The sequence below is a fragment of the Trachemys scripta genome, chromosome 6, assembly GCF_013100865.1.
Source record: "Trachemys scripta elegans isolate TJP31775 chromosome 6, CAS_Tse_1.0, whole genome shotgun sequence".
Lineage (NCBI taxonomy): Eukaryota > Metazoa > Chordata > Testudines > Emydidae > Trachemys > Trachemys scripta.
The window spans coordinates 61,574,673-61,595,371 of record NC_048303.1 but is presented as its reverse complement, the minus strand read 5'-3'; the positions used below and the strand labels follow the sequence as shown (position 1 = coordinate 61,595,371).

At 41.5% G+C, this 20,699-nt stretch overlaps 1 protein-coding gene across 2 annotated transcripts in view; it reads left to right on the top strand.

Annotated features, from left to right (window-relative positions):
• LOC117879537 overlaps positions 1–20,699 on the top strand; it is a 67,751-nt gene that overhangs the window by 27,726 nt on the left and 19,326 nt on the right. Inside the window, exons 7-8 of one of the 2 annotated variants that reach the window (XM_034774786.1) lie at positions 4,755–4,865; positions 8,108–8,286. In XM_034774786.1, coding sequence (XP_034630677.1) covers positions 4,755–4,865; positions 8,108–8,286 — 290 coding nt within the window. The remainder of the gene's footprint in view (positions 1–4,754; positions 4,866–8,107; positions 8,287–20,699) is intronic. The other variant, XM_034774787.1, reaches the window with a different exon arrangement.

Sequence of the window (20,699 nt, the reverse complement as noted above, 5' to 3'; positions counted from 1 at the left end):
ACAGAAATAAGGCAAGCAGGATTTAGCCATTGGCATAGAGAGTACAATTTTGAAGCCTGATCCAATGCCCGTTGCAGTCAATGGGAGCCTGTCCTTTGAGTACACTCAGCCCATTGGTGCTAGAACTAGGGGTGCTGGGGATGCTGCTGTGCCTGGCTTGAAGTGGTTTCCATTACACAGAGGGTTTACAGTTGGTTCAATGGCCAACACCTCCACTATAAAAATTGTTCCAGCACCCCTGCCTCAGTCCTTTGTTAGATGTGTAGTACCACAGAACCTTATTTATTCCAATCTAATAGGGGAGATGAACTTTATTCTGATGATTGGGATTTCAGGTAAGAGTGTGAATGTCTATGTAAATGTTTCATGGCAAGGGATATAACCCTATTTTGGACAATGAAGATTTTATCTAAAAGAAGTTCTACTGTATTAAAAATGATATTTTTAAAACCATTTTTGGCTTGCTCAAATGGAAGTGTTTGCGCAGCATGATATTTTTCATCTGAAAGTGAATTAAAAATCCCCCCTTTCGCTTCCTGATTCTGAAGTGTTTCATATAGTTTCATGCCCACAGGACAAGGTACAATAATTAAAATTTAAAAAAAGATGGAGGAAAAAAATCTCTGTGAGAAGATGCATCATCTTAGGCTAAGCATGGGCTTGCTCTGAGGTTTATTTTTTATTGAATGTTTATTAAATAGTCCTATACTCTGTCTTGTAAAGGGAGAGATGCTGTAAAATAGCGTGTGTGTGTGTGTGTGTGTGTGTGTGCATGCATGCATGCTTTCAAAAGAGCCTTAAAATTTGTGTGCCCAATATTGTATGCCCAAGATTTTCCACCTGTAAAAATACAGATTAGCATATGCAGATAGCTTTCATGGATACATATCAGGGAGACAGGCTTTGGACTTTAGGGGTACAAAATTAGGCTCTCCAAGGAAGTCAGCACAGATAGATCCCCGCATCTTCACAGAGTCCTTTGCATAATAGAAACTTTACAGACCAGGTATAGTCCACATAAAAAAAATCTGACTCTATATGTTCATGAACTCAGGGAAGACATGACAAAAGAAGTGTGTTGAAGAGTGGCTGAATTTACTGCAATACACATCTGCAGGCACAGGGGAGTCAAATCCCTCATATTTAAGAGAAACAAGATTTCTGTTTCAGAGTAGCAGCCATGTTAGTCTGTATCCGCAAAAAGAACAGGAGTACTTGTGGCACCTTAGAGACTAACAAATTTATTAGAGCATAAGCTTTTGTGGGCTACAGCCCACTTCTTCGGATGCAAATAGAGTGGAACATATATTGAGGAGATATATATACACACATACAGAGAGCATGAACAGGTGGGAGTTGTCTTACCAACTCTGAGAGGCCAATTAAGTAAGAGAAAAAAACTTTTGAAGTGATAATCAAGATAGCCCAGTACAGACAGTTTGATAAGAAGTGTGAGAATACTTACAAGGGGAGATAGATTCAATGTTTGTAATGGCTCAGCCATTCCCAGTCCTTATTCAATCCTGAGCTGATTGTATCTAGTTTGCCTATCAATTCCATCTCAGCAGTCTCTCGTTGGAGTCTGTTTTTGAAGTTTTTCTGTTGTAAGATAGCCACCCGCAGGTCTGTCATTGAATGGCCAGACAGGTTAAAGTGTTCACCCACTGGCTTTTGAGTATTATGATTCCTGATGTCAGATTTGTGACCATTAATTCTTTTGCGTAGAGACTGTCCAGTTTGGCCAATGTACATGGCAGAGGGGCATTGCTGGCACATGATGGCATATATCACATTGGTAGATGTGCAGATGAACGAGTCCCTGATGGTATGGCTGATGTGATTAGGTCCTATGATGATGTCACTTGAATAGATATGTGGACAGAGTTGGCATTGGGCTTTGTTACAAGGATAGGTTCCTGGGTCAGTGTTTTTGTTCAGTGATGTGTGGTTGCTGGTGAGTATTTGCTTTAGGTTGGGGAGTTGTCTGTAAGCGAGGACAGGTCTGTCTCCCAAGATCTGTGAGAGTAAAGGATCATCTTTCAGGATAGGTTGTAGATTTTTGATGATGCGCCGGAGAGGTTTTAGTTGGGGGCTGAAGGTGACAGCTAGTGGTGTTCTGTTATTTTCTTTGTTGGGCCTGTCTTGTAGGAGGTGACTTTCTTTGTTGGGTACTCATCTGGCTCTGTCAATCTGTTTTTTCACTTCAGCAGGTGGGTATTGTAGTTTTAAGAATGCTTGATAGAGATCTTGTAGGTGCTTGTCTCTATCTGAGGGATTGGAGCAAATGCGGTTATATCTTAGAGCTTGGCTGTAGACAATGGATCGTGTGGTGTGTCCTGATGGAAGCTGGAGGCATGTAGGTAAGTGTAGCGGTCAGTAGGTTTCCAGTATAGGGTGGTATTTATGTGACCATCGCTTATTAGCACAGTAGTGTCCAGGAAATGGACCGCTTGTGTGGATTGATCTAGGCTGAGGTTGATGGTGGGATAGAAATTATTGAAATCATGGTGGAATTCCTCAGGGGCTTCTTTTCCATGGCTCCAGATGATGAAGATGTCCTCAAAGTAGCGCAAGTAGAGTAGGGGCGTTAGGGGACGAGAGCTAAGGAAGCATTGTTCTAAGTCAGCCATAAAAATGTTGGCATACTGTGGGGCCATGCGGGTACCCATAGCAGTGCCGCTGACTTGAAGGTATATATTGTCCCCAAATGTGAAATAGTTGTGGGTGAGGACAAAGTCACAAAGTTCAGCCAGCAGGTTAGCTGTGACATTATCGGGGATACTGTTCCTGATAGCTTGTAGTCCATCTTCGTGTGGAATATTGGTGTAGAGGGCTTCTATGTCCATAGTGGCCAGGATGGTGTTTTCTGGAAGATCACCGATGGATTGTAGTTTCCTCAGGAAGTCAGTGGTGTCTCGAAGATAGCTGGGAGTGTAGGGTCTGAGGAGAGAGTCCACATTACCAGACAAGCCTGATGTTAGGGTGCCAATGCCTGAGATGATGGGGCATCCAGGATTTCCAGGTTTATGGATCTTGGGTAGCAAATAGAATACCCCTGGTCGGGGTTCTAAGCATGTGTCTGTACAGATTTGTTTCTGTGCTTTGTCAGGGAATTTTTTTAGCAGATGTTGTAGTTTCTTTAGGTAATCCTCAGTGGGATCAGAGGATAATGGCCTGTAGAACGTGGTGTTAGAGAGCTGTCTAGCAGCCTGTTGGTCATATTCCAATTCATTCATGATGACAACAGCACCTCCTTTGTCAGCCTTTTTGATTATGATGTCAGGGTTGTTTCTGAGGCTGTAGATGGCGTTGTGTTCAGCATGGCTGAGGTTATGGGGCAAGTGATGTTGCTTTTCCACAATTTCAGCCTTTGCATGTTGACGGAAGCAATCTATGTAGAAATCCAGTCTGTTGTTTCGACCGTCCAGAGGAGTCCACGCAGAATCCTTTTTTTTTTGTAGTGCTGGTAGGGGGCATTCTGTGGGTTACTATGCTGTTCAGAGGTATGTTGGAAACATTCTTTGAGTCGGAGACCTCGAAATTAGGATTCTAGGTCACCGCAGAATTGTATCATGTTCGTGGGTCTGGAGGGACAAAAGGAGAGGCCTCGAGATAGGACAGACTCTTCTGCAGGGCTAAGAGTATAGCTGGAAAGATTAACAATATTGCTCGGTGGGTTAAGGGAACTACTGTTGTGGCTCCTTGTGGCATGTAGCAGTTTAGATAGTTTAGTGTCCTTTTTCCTTTGTAGGGAGGCAAAGTTTGTCTTGTAAATGGCTTGTCTAGTTTTTGTAAAGTCTATCCATGAGGAAGTTTGTGTGGAAGGTTGGTTTTTTATGAGAGTATCCAGTTTTGAGAGCTCATTCTTAATCTTTCCCTGTTTGCTGTATAGGATGCTGATCAGGTGGTTTCGCAGTTTCTTTGAGAGTGTGTGACACAGTCTCTCAGCATAGTTTGTGTGATATATAGATTGTAATGGATTTTTTACCGTTAGTCCTTTTGGTATGATGTCCATCTGCTTGCATTTGGAAAGGAAGATGATGTCTGTATCTGTACGAGTTTTTTCATGAAGTTGATGGATTTCCACTCCATACGGCTAAATGCAGTGCCTTGCATAATGACAGTCTCTACGCAAAAGAATTAATGGACACAAATCTGACATCAGGAATCATAATACTCAAAAACCAGTGGGTGAACACTTTAACCTGTCTGGCCATTCAATGACAGACCTGCGGGTGGCTATCTTACAACAGAAAAACTTCAAAAACAGACTCCAATGAGAGACTGCTGAGCTGGAATTGATATGCAAACTAGATACAATCAACTCAGGATTGAATAAGGACTGGGAATGGCTGAGCCATTACAAACATTGAATCTATCTCCCCTTGTAAGTATTCTCACACTTCTTATCAAACTGTCTGTACTGGGCTATCTTGATTATCACTTCAAAAGTTTTTTTCTCTTACTTAATTGGCCTCTCAGAGTTGGTAAGACAACTCCCACCTGTTCATGCTCTCTGTATGTGTGTGTGTATATATATATCCTCAATATATGTTCCACTCTATATGCATCCAAAGAAGTGGGCTGTAGCCCACGAAAGCTTATGCTCTAATAAATGTGTTAGTCTCTAAGATTTCTGTTAAATATTAGAGAAGTTTATAATTCAAAATACAAACACTATTTCGAATGTAACAGAATTATATACATTGTAGTACCTTCCCTAAATAAAATCCTTTGTTCCTATTTGCTTCTAGACAGTGCGGCTGAGGAAGCAGGGCTTCAGGTGGGGGATATTGTGTTGGCTGTCAATGGAACTGACGTCACCAGCATGCCACATTCACAAGCTGCAAATCTGGCAAGAAAGGGTAAGCTTGACCTCATCATTAATTCCATGAGACAGGATCATCGTACAGTGCTGAGAGTACAGTAGTGAATAGATACCATAGAAAACTTAATTAGCAATTTAAAATGTCAACCCTCTAAATTGAGTGTAGAGTCGCTTGTTTGTCTAGGCCTTACCAAAACATATGGGGAAATGGACAAACAGGCAAAATTATTCTCATTTATTCAGTCAGTTTACCAAACAAATTTTTCACAGTTAAAGAATGAGAGAAAAGGGAAGCTGATTTAAAAAAATATTTTTAAAATTTGCTTCAAAATATTGCTGCTATGACATATTTTGGACTTTTCTGGAATAGACTATAATATTTGTTTGAAAACAGATAATTTTGTTTAAACAAAATATTGGGGTAAAAGATAAATGGCACAAGTTAAGGATGGGTCCGAGGAGGTAGTATGCTGTCAAAGGGATCTCACAAAACCGGGTGACTAAGCAACAAAATGGCAGATGAAATTTAGAGTTAATAAATGCAAAGTAATTCACATTGAAAAACATAATCCCTACTATATACACAAAATGAAGGGGTCTATATTAGCTGTTAGCACTGAAGAAAGAGAACTTGGAGTGATTGTGGATAGTTCTCTGCAAACATGCATTCAAGGTGCAGCAGCAATTAAAAAAGCTAACAGAATGTTAGGAACCATTGGGAAAGGGATAGATAATAAGACAGAAAATATCGCAATATCACTATATAAATCCATGGTACACCCACACCTTGAATACTGTATGCAGTTCTGATCACCCCATCTCAATAAAAAGATATATTAGTATTAGAAAAAAAGTACAAAGAAGAGTAACAAAAAATGATTAGGGGTATAGAACAGCTTCCATACAAGGAAAGATTAAAAACACTGGGGCTGTTCAGCTTGGAAAAGAGACTACTGAACAGAGATATGAGAGAGGTCTATAAAATCATGACGGGTGTGGAGAAAGTGAATCAGGAAGTGTTATTTACCCCTTCACATGATACAAGAACCAAGTGTCACCCAATGAAATTAATAGGTGCAGATTTAAAACAAACAAAAGGAAGTATTTCTTCACATAACACACAGTCAACCTGTGGAACTTGTTGCCAGGGGATGTTGTAAAGGCCAAAAGTATAACTGGGTTCAAAAAAGAATTAGATAAATTCATTAAGGATAGGTCCATCAATGGCTGTTACAGTCAGGGACACAACCCTATGCTCTGGGGGTTTGTAAATCTCTGACTGCCAGCCAGAAGCTGAGGCTGGATGACAGCAGATGGATCTCTCAGTAACTGCCCTAGTTCTGTTCGTTCCCTCTGGAGCCTCTGGCACCAGCTACTGTCATAAAATAGAAACTGGGCTAGATAGACCATTGGTCTGACCCAATATGGTCATTCTTATGTTCTTATGTCTGCATTGTTTATGCCCTTCAGAAGAATGTTTTGCAAATGTCTCATTGTTAGTGAGTGCATTCTGTAATTAAAATGAGAGAGAGAAGTAGCAAATCACAGAGAGAAGCTCAGACAAGTGTTAAAATCTCCACTCCTGTGATGTTTGAAAACACTACAAGCTTGATTCTCCTAATATTTAGAAAGAAGACGAACTTTGTATTCTATTTCTACTGTCTATGGGTGTGTGAGTTTGACATTGGGGTGTGATATGAGTGGAGTTGGAACCTGATGGTACAATGAGATGACAAGATAAAGATATGTTTTAGATAAAAGACCCCAATTTTCTCCTTGCTCTAGATGCTAATATTATATTATCTACTTCTACTATAATTAAAACCTGAGCTAAAATGTCATGTGACAAAGAGCACATTCTGTGATATTGCTTTTGGGGCTCATGCCTCAAAGAGAGATGTCTGCTGACAGGGGCCTCTGAGACACCAATATGCTATTTATGTCTGCTGTTTCCTCACAGGGGAAATTCACAGTCTGGCTCTATGCAGCCATCAGCAATATCTTTGTTACTGGGGATCCAGGTCTAGAATGGACAGCAGAAAGGTTACTTCAGGGCACAGCATTTTGGAGAAACAAATTGTCAGTGATAATAGTCATTCATATTTTTCCTGTAGCAGTAGTGACTAAAACCAAAATACATCCAAGTTTGCATGTTGAGAGTTAATCTGCTGTAGTCCTTTTAATTCTCCCACATATGATTTTGATAGGGGCTCAAGGGAAATTCAGTAAATTGAAATATTTTTACAACACAGTGTCAAAATTATCTTGACATATAGCAAGCTCTTTAAATATAGAGGACTGATTCATACTGTTAAATTTAAGAGTGTGCCAGCTGTTTCCTGGATACATTCCTGTTCATGGGGTTGGGGGGGAGGGTGTTTAACTCACCCAAGAAAACTCCCCATGGTCTGAATTTTGGCTTAACAGCAGTATTTCCAACATCAACTGTCACCATAAAAAGATGCAGCCTTAACAGCAAACATTTTGCAAATGAAAATGTGTCATAGTCATAGCTTTCAAGGTTTTTTAGGGATTGCTGTCTATCCCAGTGCTGCTTAGAAGTTCCATCTGTGTAATAAGGATTTCAGGTCTTTGGGGGTAAATACATGCATGTGCTGATAACATCAAGATATTGTATGATTATTGTAAAATAGTATCCTAGCATAGCATAGGAGAATCTGATCATGCAAACATATTTTCAGTTAGCCTAGCAGTCTAACATCACTTTTGAGCAATTCCCATCAGACAGCAAAGGAGCGGGGGGAGGGCAGGGACTGTGCACATGGGGCACATATCCAGTACTCCATAGCCTGGAGGATGGTTGATACAGAAGTTGTGGCAATCCAGGAGGACCCCTACATGCAAAGAAAGAATTCCCAAGGAACATATTTAAGAGATTAAAGGCTAAAGTTTCACAGGAGCCTCCTAAGTTGCACCCACAACATTTCTGTGTGCACTCACATTTGGACTCTGGATTTGGACTTACAAGTGTCCCCTTCAGGTATATATGCAGTTACCAGCTTTTCCCCTCAAATGTAGGCTTTGCAACCACATACAGGTACACATGAAAAATGTGCAGGCCTAACTTTAGGGGCTTCTTTGGAAACTGGGTCCTGAAGGTACCGTGCTGTCTCCAGTACAAAATGAGTTCAGATTTTTTTTTCCTGTTCATTCCTTGTTTTATATTTCTACAAGGAAGAAGGTTACACTTTTTAGTTTAGTTTAATTGTTATTTCCAGTTCTGCTCCACTCTCAAATATTTGTAATGAAAAATTTCAGGCCCTGATATCTTGACCCTCTTGGTTGGATCAGACATTAGCCGCTGCCCCAACACTCCCAGGCCAACATGTCGAGGATATTTGCACAAGCGAACTCACTCAGGGATACTGAAGGGCTGGAGGAAGAGATGGTTTGTGCTGAAACATGATGGCTGCCTTCACTACTACAAACACAAGAAGGTAAGGAGAAGAGGGTATGATGAGAAAGCAAACAGTGCCGTAGTTTACAACGGAGAGGTGCAGCAGTGTTGTACTCAGACATGTAATGGAAGTGTGCTCAGATATATTGACATCTAATACCTAGGACTGCTATCACCTGGATGGGTATTTTCTGCATAGATGTTAACAGAAGGCTCCCCCACTTCAAGCTCATGGCCAAATTCTACCTTCGTTTACACCCATGCAACTCCTTTGAACACATTAATTCAAGAATAGCAATGTTAGAATTAGAATCCACCAAAGCCTATCTTGTGGTTAGGGTTCTACAGTGTGTTATGAACAAAGACAGAACACAGGTTCAAAGAGGCATTAAGTGAAGTGGTAATTTTGGAGGTGCAGGAGCTCTAGACCACCTACTGAGATAAATATTTTTAAAATTAGCCAGGAGCATGGGACTTCTGCACACAAGTGCAAAATTGTGGAGGGGCCAGCAAGGTTGGGATGTACAGGTACTGCACAATATTTATGCCACAGCTAACACTAGGCTCCACAAAAAGAAAGCCAGCTGGTGCCCATAAGGGATAATGTTTGAACTGGTCAAAATTTCTCTCAAGACTTCCACTGCAGTGTGGACCTCTGTATGCACCCTAACATGCTGTGGCTTAATGGCACGATCTAGGCTTAAATCAGCAGACTGGCAAGATGGTGGCTTACTGTTTGTGTCAAATATAAATATATGAGTGCTTCTAAGTTGTTTCTTCTTTGTAATTATATGAAGAGATTCAAAAATCTTTAACATAAATTACAGTTTTCCTTTAAATCTGCTTACCCTGAGCATCACCATAACAGAAGTTCATATTTTAAATACTGCTGGACAGTTCCTAAAGGTTCCAATGGTTGCATTTCAACCTGTATCCAGCAGATGGAGTATTTTGATAACGGATATTTTTCAGAGTTGTTATGCCTAGAAGAGCAGCTGAATTCATCTGTTACACAATCCTATTATAGCACAATTTGCAAGGCACTTTAGTAGGTGTTGCATATAATGACAAGTTACCAGTCCCTTCCCTTATGTAACTTTGCAACAAAGTTACTCGAGCAGAAAGTTATGCTTCCAAAATTAAATATACTGGGATTTCTAAGTGTGTCTATTTTTGGTCTTTTGTAGTAAAACACTTCATAGCTTATAAAAAGATACATGTCAACCAGGTCAACCATTAGTTCCCCCCCCCCCCTTAAAGCAAAATTAAATGCAGGAAGATATGAGGGTCAAATTCAGGGCTAGAACCTTAGCTCTGTGGAGCTATGCTGAGTTACACCAGCTGAGGATCTATCTATCCCTCACTCTGGAGTAAACCCAACTTCCAGGGAGGTCTCTAGGCCAAATAACATAAATGATGGTGTCAGCTGGCCAGAAAATATTTGTAAGTAGATGCAAGAGATAAATTAGAGTAATTCGCAGTGACTTGGCAGTCAATGGATGTGCAACATAAGTGTAATGTATACAATAAGGGGTGAAATGAGAGGCATAGCAGGCAGAAAATAATAGGAAGATGTAATACACAGCAGGCCCCACTCTCTAACATACATCCTCCTTTCAGTTGCTTTTCCTATTACTATCATTTCTCCCCCATCCAGTGCACCCTCTCTCAGATGTATGTTACACACCTCCTGAATGATAAATCACTGGAGAACTACTGACATAAAACTGGAATGAAGCAGGGATGAATTCAACTCTTCATGTTTTGGGTTGTTCCTAATGTTCTCAAATATTTTATAAAATGTCCTTTACGTAGAACTAATATGTCAACTTCAGACAGATAAGCAATCACCCAGAAACTGTGGTCCCTTTTGCAGCATTCTAACTTGTGCCCACGGCATAGAACTTTTAGGAACAGGAAAAAGCCTACTGCTCCACACACATATATGCTTTTAATTGGTCTATCGTAATTGTACCTTCTTGTGTAGGTGGTTTTTTCTTTTGCATAATTGTAACCCTTAATCCCCTTTTTCTAAGGAAACAAATCTAGCTCCATTTTGTACTAATTTATGCTTTAGGCTTCAACAACCTCTGGGAACTTATTCTAGGGCCTGTGCCAGCTTCCACCAACATAGTCCTGGCATAGGCCCCTGTAATGGAAAGTCAATCCATGGGAGTAGGGATGCAGCAGCACATAGCACCAGAACCCCTCAGCCACCAGCCAAAAAATGTACATTGCAGGCCAGGGAAGGCGTATTGCCAAAGCAATTGGGGATGGAGAGATGCTGTGAATCAGCACATCTCCTCAGCTGCCTCCACTAGCTAGCAGAACTCCCAGAGAGCCCCCAGTGGAAGAAATACCACCTACATTGAATTCTCCTGGTGGGCACTGGTCTCAGTGCAGTTTGCACCTTCATGTGGTGACATCTGGGAGCAGATATTTATTATGCTTTTACATAAAGAATTTGAATTACTCCAACATAAACTGGTGTGACTCAGAACAGATTTTGGTACTGTATATTTAGGTTTATAATGAAGTTTGTGTATTGGACTAAAATGCCCCTTTACAGTAGTTGTAACATTTAGTTAGCACTCAGGAGGTAGATTGGTCAGAGAGGGGCACATCACTTATATTAACTACATGAGGTGTCATCTCAGTTTGACTCTGCTCAGGCCTCTGTTGGGCCTGCTTAACACAAGTATTAGCATATTAACTGTATGTTATCTTATTTGCATAGCCACAGCTACAATTAGGGTTGCCAACTTTCTATTTCCACAAAACTGAACATCCTTGCCCAGCCCCCTGCCCTACCTCTCCTCTGAGGCCCGACTCCAAGGCCCCGCTCACTCCATCCCCCCTCACTCACTCTCTCATTTTCACTGAGCTGGCTCAGGGGGCTTGGGTGCAGGAGGGGGTGAGGGCTCTGGCTGGGGGTGCAGGCTCTGGGGTGGGGCCAGAAATGAGGAGTTCAGAGTGGGCTCCAGGCTGAAGAAGTGGGCTGGGATGTGAGAGGGGGTGAGGGCTCTGCCTGGGGGTGCGGGCTATGGGATGGGGCCAGGGATGAGGGATTTGGGGTGTAGGAGGGGGCTCTGGGCTAGGGGTGGAGACAAGGGGTTCGGAGTATGGGAGGGAGCTCCAGGCTGAGGCAGGGGGTTGGGGTGTGGAAGGAGGTATGGGCTCTGGGCTGGGGGTGCAGGTTCTGGGGTGGGGCCAGAAATTAGGGGTTCCGGGTGCAGGAGGGAGCTCTGGGGTGGGGCAGGGGGTTGGGGTGCAGGGGTGTGAGGGCGCTGGCTGGGGGTGCAGGCTCTGATGTGGGGCTGGGGATGAGGGGTGTGGGGTAAAGGAGGGTCCCAGGCTGGGATCGAGGGGTTCGGAGGGCAGGAGGGAGATTAGGGCTGGGGCAGGGGGTTGGGGAGCCAGGGGATGCAGGGGTGCAGGCTCCAGATGGTGCTTTCCTCAAGCAGCTCCTGGAAGCAGCGGCATGTCACCCCTCTAGCTCCTATATGGAGGCGGGCCCAGGCGGCTCTGCCCCATCCACAGGTGCTGCTCCCTCAGCTCCCATTGGCTGCAGTTCCCAGCCAATGGGAGCTCTGGGGGTGGTACTTGGGGTGGGGGCAGCATGCAGAGCCCCCTGGCTGACCCTACGCCTAGGAGCTGGAGTGGGGACATGCCGGCTCCTTCCTGGGAGCCGCACAGCGTAAATGCTAGCCGGGAGCATGCAACAGCAGAAGATGTTGCATGTCTACTATACTGTTTAGCCATTTTTTACATTAATATTAGGCCTAGACAGAAAATGGAAGTGATTTCTCTGGAAATTTCTTCTTTTCGAGGGGTGGGGGGGAATCAAAATATTTTGATTCAGAAATGCTGCTGTGGTACCTCCTGCTTCCATTTGAATAGGTTAGGCTTCAGGGTTGGACTACATCTCCCATAATGCACCACTGTCTCTCCTCTTGTTGAGCAGAGGCTATGGTCCCTGGCTATGGTGCATAATGGAAGATATAGTTCAGCTGAGGAGCACAGCCCATAGAGGAGAATGGAGACATGAGGAAACCAAACTACAACTCCCATAAGGTACCATGGTAGCATATTCAAACTGAAATATTTTGGTGTTCAGGTATTCTTTTTTTTGACAAAAAATAAAAAATTTCCATGGAAAGCAGGCATTTTTTGCAAAAACAATTTCATTTTTCAAAATTTTCACCATAGATACAAGAACTCGCATTCAAAACACAAGTATAAGATGATGGGAAGATTTAGTTGGGGATGTTCCTGCTTTGAACAGGGGGTTGGACTAGATGACCTCCTGAGGTCTCTTCCAACCATAATCTTCTAGGATTCTATGCTTCTAAGAAAAAAGGATGGGCTTCCTGAAATATCTCGAGATAGAGTTTATTTTTATTTTCACTGAAAATTCATTTTGGAAACTGATCAGATTCAGAGTCAACCACCCACTCTTTGCTGCCACCGCTCTAGAAAGGATTCATTTCTCCATTCAGTACTGATTAACTTCTGGTAGTTACACTAAGGGAGCAACAACCTTCAGTCACCATCCTTATGGAGTTTGCATATAAAGTAGGATTCTCGGTGTAGAAAGTTGAACAAACCTCACAGAGAGTGAGGGGGAAAACTTCAGAAAAGGTCTGAGTCCAGGTTTAATTTTTGTAGCTTGAATAATCATTTGAACAATCCCAGCCTTGGAAGGTCCTGCAGCCCTCCTCCCCACAAAACTTCTTTCCCCAAGAGGCAATGGCTCCTCCTATGTGATCCTGTTTTCTTGGTGGTGAGCCTGCTACCCCCTCTGACAATTGCAGGGAGAGCCTGCTGTACCTTCTTTCTCCTAGCATTGTCAGTAGGCAACCTGATAGGCCTTTTTCTCCACCTCCACTGAGATTCCTATCAAACACGAACCAACTAGTAATGGTTACACTAGAGGGCAATTGGAGCTAGCAAACTTATTTAATTATTAATAAAACAAAAAACTTCTAAATGATTCAGACCCATCAAACTGAACACATAGCTCACCTATGTAACTGCATGATCTTATTTTGTTACCCCTCTCATGAGCCCCTGTTCTTTTGTTATCCTTGCTTGTTGCATAATAGATTCTTACCTCTTGGGGGAAGGGTGTCAAGCTATGTGTTTGTACAACTACTAGCACAATGGGGCCTCTCTCCTGACTGGGGTCTCCAGAAGCCATCACAATGCAAATAATAATAATAATCTAGCAGGGGAGGGCAACAGCATGGTAGGCCCTCTCTAGCTCTTGGGGAGAGAGGATGTCTTCCCTCCCCATTGCCCTGTCATTCAATGACCTGTAGGCCAGAAGGGACAATTGTGATCATCTAATCAGACCCCCAGTGTAACACAACCCATAAGAACTTTCCAAAAATAATCTCTAGAGCATATTTTTAGAAAAACATCCAATCTTGATTTAAAAATTCTCAGTGATGGAGAATCCACCACAACCCTTGGTAAATGGTTTTAATGGTTAATTACCCTCACAGTCAAAAATTGATGCCTTATTTTCAGTCTGAATTTGTCTAGCTTCAGTTTACAGCCATTAGTTCACATTATACTCTGCTAGACTGAAGAGTTCATTATTAAATATTTCTTTCCCATGTAGATATTTAGAGACTGTAATCAAGTCACCCCTTAACTTGATCTTTGTTAAGATAAATAGATTGAGTTCCTTGAGTCTATCAGTATAAGACAGGTTTTCTAAGCCTTTAATCATTCTAGAGGCTCTTCTCTGAACCTCTCCAATTTATCAACATCTTTCTTGAACTGTGTCTCTTGAACTCTTGAACAGTATTCCACACCAGTGCCAAATACAGCAGTAAAATAACCTCTTTACTCCTACTTGAGATTCCCCTGTTTATGCCAGGATCACGTTAGCTCTTTTGGCCAACAATCGTGTTCAGCTGATTATCCACCACAACTACCAAATCTTTTTCAGAGTCACTGCTTTCCAGTATATACCTTCCAGGAATGGCTAGTAGACCCCTTTTGCCTCTTCTGGGGTGGGCTTGTAGACTGATTCCACTTTAGTCCAGTTGAGAGGAATCCAGAAATATCTCAGCCTTCCTCCAATCAATTCTTCTGGCCTCAAACAAAGAAAGTATCAAACCATATCAAAACCCTCACCAGGATTGAACTGAGTTAAGTACTGTTATTGGGTTACAGGTTTTTTTTATGTGGAGAGTTTCTTATTTCATTCAAACCAGTTCACCCATCTCTACCCTTTGGAACGAAAGGAACTGTAGTCATGCCTTCTGCACAATCTTCTTTTCTCACTCAACCAGCTACTCAGTACTCCTTGGGAGCTCCATCAGGTAGAGTTCTAACTAACATGAGCTAGTGACAAGAAAGTGTACCTCATTGTTACTGTCATTTGCATTTGACCACATAAAGACTCCATATTTTTCCTCTAACCACCTGATTTATTTTAAAGAATGTTGCTTTTTTCAGAACCCTCCCTACCTTGTTTATTGCCTCAAAGAAAATGTTTATCTGAATAATCCAAACCTTATGTTTAGATTGTAGGCTCTTTGGGACAGGAAACCTGCTTTTATCTGTGTTTGTAAAGGGTATGTAAATCTAGAGCACCGCATAAATGTTTTGTATTAATAATTATTATTCATCTTCTTGCCTTAGCAGTCTTCATACCATAGGGACACGTGCTGCATCAGTTCATACAGTTCTTGTCAACCATCAGCGGTGTGACAGGTTGGATCACAGAAACCCCCTTGGGAGCTGCCACCCGATGTGCAAAGACTACCCCTGCTTCTGTTTTCCCTGCCAGCTCAGGACTCCAGCACCCTGTCCTGCCGAGCCAGCCACTCCTGTCTGGCTCTAACACAGATCCAGGGTCCGAATCACTTGTCCCAAAGCTGCAGGTTTACCTGAAAACAGCTCACAGTAGTGTGCTTGTCTTTAGCACTCAGATGCCCAACTCCCAATGGGGTCTAAACCCAGATAAATCCGTTTTACCCTGCATAAAGCTTATGCAGGGCAAACTCATAAATTGTTAGCCCTCTATAAAACTGATAGAGAGATATGCACAGTTGTTTGCTTCCTCTGGTATTAATACATACTCTGAGTAAATTACTAAATAAAAAGTGATTTTATTAAATACAGACAGTAGGATTTAAGTGGTTCAAACTAGTAACAGACAGAACAAAGTAAGTCACCAAGCAAAATAAAATAAAATGCGCAAATCTATGTCTAATCAAACTAAATACAGATAATTTCCTCACCAGTTCCAGAGCACTCCCTCTTACAGACTAATCTCCTTTTAGCCTGGGTCCAGCAATCACTCACACCCCCTGTAGTTACTGTCCTTTATTTCAGTCTCCTTCAAGTATCCTGGGGGGTGGAGAGGCTCCTTCTTTAGCCAGCTGAAGACCAAATGGAAGGGTCTCCCACAGGTCTAAGTAGACTCTTGTGGGTGGGTACCCCCCTCCTATGCAAAGTCCAGCTCCAAGATGGAGTTTTGGAGTCACCTGGGCAAGTCACATGCCCCTGCATGACTCAGTCTTTACAGGCCGACGCCATTGTCCACCTGGTATCTTGCATGTCTCCAGGAAGACTTCTTATGTGGATTGGAGCATTCCAAGATGCATTGTTCTCCAAGTGTTTCCTGATCAGGTACTTAACCTGGCGAATTCCTTCCTAAAGAAGCTGACCAAATGCCTCACAAAGCTTACTTAGAAACCAAGCAAGCATACAGCCCATATTCTTAACCTCAAGTAGAAAATGATATATATATGTACAAATAGGATGAATAGATATAGTAGACCATAACCTTTACGGAGCTATGTTACCTGGCACAGACAGCACAAAACATATCCCAGTTATGTCATACATACCTTTATAAGCACCCCCTCCCCATAAAGCCTTATGGGGTACACTGTCACAAGCGGTACCTCTTTTTCTTTACTCCAAAGAACACCTTAAAGTACGATGTTGCAATACTTATTTATTTAAACTATTTTTAAACACCTAAAAAACATGAAGCCCTCTCAACTGCTTCTTGTGGTCTGATGGTCCTTTGAAGATCTCTTAACATAGGTACCTTTTCAATCTGGCCTTCCTAATGCACTTCTTCACTTTTTGATAGATCCAGTTTCTAAATGAAGTCAGTGAGATCTGAATAAGGCCTTTTGGCAGTGTAATTTCTTCTGGGTATTATTTCTGCCAGGAGAAGGGAAGAACAATAGATAGATCTGGCTCATCCCTCTCTCTTTTCCAAGAGAATTACAAATTATGCTCTCATTTTTACTTAAGAGTTATATGTCCATGTCAACTATAAGATAAAACCTGAAACATTATGTCCCCAGCCTCAGTTCACTGATGAAGACAGATTCTTCCACTTAGTGGATGTAAGAATTCTTTAAAATCATACACAGAGGACAAAAGTACTTTCTGGGGCCTATTTGCATATCTCCTTCCAACAAAATAGTTGGATTTACCAATTTCTAAGTATAGCTAGGGCCAGGTTCTGATCACAAAAATATAAGTTTTACATTGATGTAATTCCTTTGACCTCAACTAGTTTACTCCAGATTTACAGCAGGATAAGTGAGAAGAGAATCGGATCCTCTGTTTACACCAGATGGGGTACAGATTGCATTTTTGAGCTCAGCTCTTGTTTTAGTTCATATCAGCAAACACTGAGAGGTGGAGGGATGTCCTCCTTCAGCTCTATTTTACAGGCATGTGGGTCAAATACTGCAGTTATCCAACCTGAAATTTACTTTTCCATCCCACAGAAATTAAAAAAAAAAAACAGTTGAACTAATTGCCCTGATGCTTTTGCAGTTGTTTGTTTAATAATTTGCCCATGTGGTTGTTGTTGAAGACTTATTCTTGCCTATCACACATTTGTGAAATGATATGTATTGCAATAGATTTCAGTCACATTGCCTGCAAGGCCATTTTGTCTTCCCTTCAGAGAGATGATGTCACTGGCCTACATTCTGCAAGCAATTATGTATATGAGTAGCTTTATACAAGTGGTAATCTCATTGAATTCAGCAGGGACTACTCATGGGCATGTTTGCAGTATCAGGGTCAGAGTAGGAACATTGGGCCAGATGCTCAGCATAAATTGCTGCAGCTCCATTGGCTTCAATGGAGCTACAATTATTTATGCTGAGCGTCTGATCCATTGCTTCCAGGTCCTTCCCCTGGGAAGTTAGGCACATGGGTGCTTTTTAAAATCTCTCTGGGCTTCTATCTACATCTTTAGGCACCTAAAAACCTCTACAAATCTGACCCTTAAACTCTCTCTTCCCCCACTGTACTAGGCACAAATTAACCCACAGATATCCCAAAGGATGTTAAATCTGTGGAATCTGTATTCCTCTATTTATAGCTGGTATGTTTTTGTTAATGAACTATGTAACAGTATTTTTGATTCCCTGGGTAAGTGATGTGATGGAATTCTTCTTCCCCATCATGAAAATGTGTTTGGTTTCTACCAACAATAGAGTACAGATCTCACAGATTTGAAGAAGTCATTCCAATTATTTATTATACAAGAAGCTCAACACACTGGAGTTATATACAAACACAATGTTGATGGAGGATCATACAAGAATTTACTTGAACTTCCAAATTCAAGACTTTGACAATTTTGGGTTTATAATCAATTTGTCACAGAATAAAAAAGATTAAAAGAAAATACAGCATGTGGTGCCATGATTCTAGAGAGAAAAAGAGTGGACTTTATAGGATTTCGAGAAACCAACAAAAAACAAGTATTTAAAAAAATGGAAAACTTAAAACACTAATCTATAGTGTCTTGATATGTCCTTAATATCTACTGCCTAGAGTTTTACCATCAGCACATATAGGAAAAGAGGACAGAGAGAGAGACAGGCAGGTAATTGAAATGGAGACTGAACTAAAACAAATTAAAACTGTAGTATACTGGGAGATACAAAGATGATCATCCTCAAATGTGAAAGTGTGGCATTTATATATGTCTCCAGAAGAAGCTAATTGGCATTTCCAGAAATTACAGACCACTTGAATTATAGTCCAGAGTGAGTTAGTGCCCTTCACTTGCTCATACTGTATTACCTTTTCATTTATTCCATCTGCTTTCTCAATGCCACCAGTTCAGAATGGTGTGGAACTTCGTAATCAGACTTTTTAAAATACGGAAGATGATCTTGATGGCAACATTTTGGATGGACTGGAGGTGGGAAAATTGACAGAATGGACAGTGGAAAGAAGGAGGCTTTTTTAATTAGGCTAGGAAATTACCAAAACATGGATTAATGTCTTGGTTGGGACTGGAACAAAGAGACAAATTTTGGAGATGATTTAAAGATAAGTGGCATGGGTAGGAAAAGAGGTAATTGGCTTAGTTTGCAGTAAGGGAGATTTAGATTTGATATTAAGAAAAAAATGTAACTATAGGGATAGTTCAGCCAATGAATAGGTTACCTAGGGAGGTTGTGGAATCTCTGTCACTGGAGATTTTTAAGAACAGGTTGGACAGACACCTGTTAGGCTGGGTTGCTGGAACAATTTTTATAATGGAGGTGCTGAGAATCTTGAACCAAATTGTAAACCTTGTATATGATGGAAACCACTTCAAGCCAGGGGGTGCTGCAGCACCCCCAGCACCCATACTGTTAGGGATGGTCTAAGTATATTTAATCCTGCCTCAGCGTGGGGGGTTGGACTAGATGACTTCTTGAGCCCTATATACATTTCTATAATTCTATGCTCTAGGGAGGGCCAGGACATGAGTGAAGATGGAAACAGAGGAATAAAAACTGATACCACTCTTCCATTTAAATCCTCCGGCACATGCAGCCCAAGCCTCACAATTCTGGCCTTCCATATATTTCTTTCAGAGTTGTAATATTCTGAAACATGCTACAGAGAAACCTGCAGTCTCTCTGAACTCCCAGTATCTCAGTGAAGGGGAAGACAATACACTTTGTATCAGTCACCATGGCTATATATAGCACAGTTTTTTAAAAAATTGCATTTTGTAGGCTCCCAGGTTTAGTGCCTGTAGGAAGCCCTGAGGCACAGGGTGACTGAGTGACAGCTTGAGTATTGGGGGGGGGGGAAGGATGAGCAGAAAGAGTGGATTGTGCATTTCACAACAACAGAATCTCCTTCCAGCCAATAAAGGTGATTAGAGCCCAGTCTAATAAACAAGTATTACATCACCTTGCCTGAGTGAAAGATGTTGTATCATGTCTGTCTCTATTACAAAGCCTATGCCAATCCATCTCAATAGTTCAATCTTTCTCTTCCCTACATAAGATGTATTTAATGCATTGAACTCTGTGGTAGCTAGATGCCATATAGATAGTTATAAAGCACCTGTTCCAACCGAGAGGACCCTAATCTAGGTGTCTCTCTCATTCGTGGTGGTTTCTTCAGTGGAATGGTTTTGCTTTGTTTCTTGGATGGTTGTTGCTAGCCAGTATGCAGCTGTCTTTATTACGGGATGCCTGTGTTAGTAGATTTGCCCTCCCAACATCTTTCTTGTTTAGAATACTTTGAAAGCATCCAATTTCTGTTTCTTTCTGGTCCAAACAATGCTCAACATCAGTAATTTACACACAGACAGACACATGCCTCTGACCAGATGAATGCAGGTCCCCTTTCTTCTGCTTCGTTTATATCTGAGTTTGACACATCACTTCATTCCCATGCTGTACAGAACAGGGGGAAATTACGCAGTTAGAAATAATAAAGCTAAAATGAAAACACTTCCTAATTGGACAAAGCAATTTTCAGATAGCTTTAATGTAGGTAGCCCTCTACTTTCCAAAGTGCCAAACCAGCCTCCACCTCACCTCTCCATTTTGGGACTGTGTATTACAGAGATGACAGGTTTGTACAATTGTAGAAATCTGAAAACTAGACAATATGGTACATGCTCTTTGTTGATTGCACATACATTCAATACAGCATCAGAATGAGAGAGAGTCCTTTAAATTATCCTATTTTTTTTTGTATATTCAGATTCCAATTATTGTAACAAGAAAGAAATCTTCTGCCTACTGTGTGTGGACCTTTCACAGCATTTCAGTCTGACAAATATCCAGTCCTTTGTTCTCTTATACAGGCCTGGGGTATTCATTGCTAAGCAAAAGCTCTTTATATAAAAGGCTTAGCTATAAATAGATTTAGGTCTGAGCCATTGCTTGTAGAGATACCACTTGTATTTGTTCTTTATTCTTGCTCAGAGCTTTATCATCACAGTCAGGGGGCTGCCACATTATTTACAGACCGCATACAATCTGATTTCTTCTGTGCACCTTTCATGCCTCCCACTGCTACAGGACATATTTATCAATTTATGTTTAAAAAGCCACTGACACCTGGGTCTCCTCCATTTCCTCTGAATTCCTCTCATTGATAAATAAAAAAATACTGTTCACTGATGTGATGCATAAGTTGCATTCGGCAGAC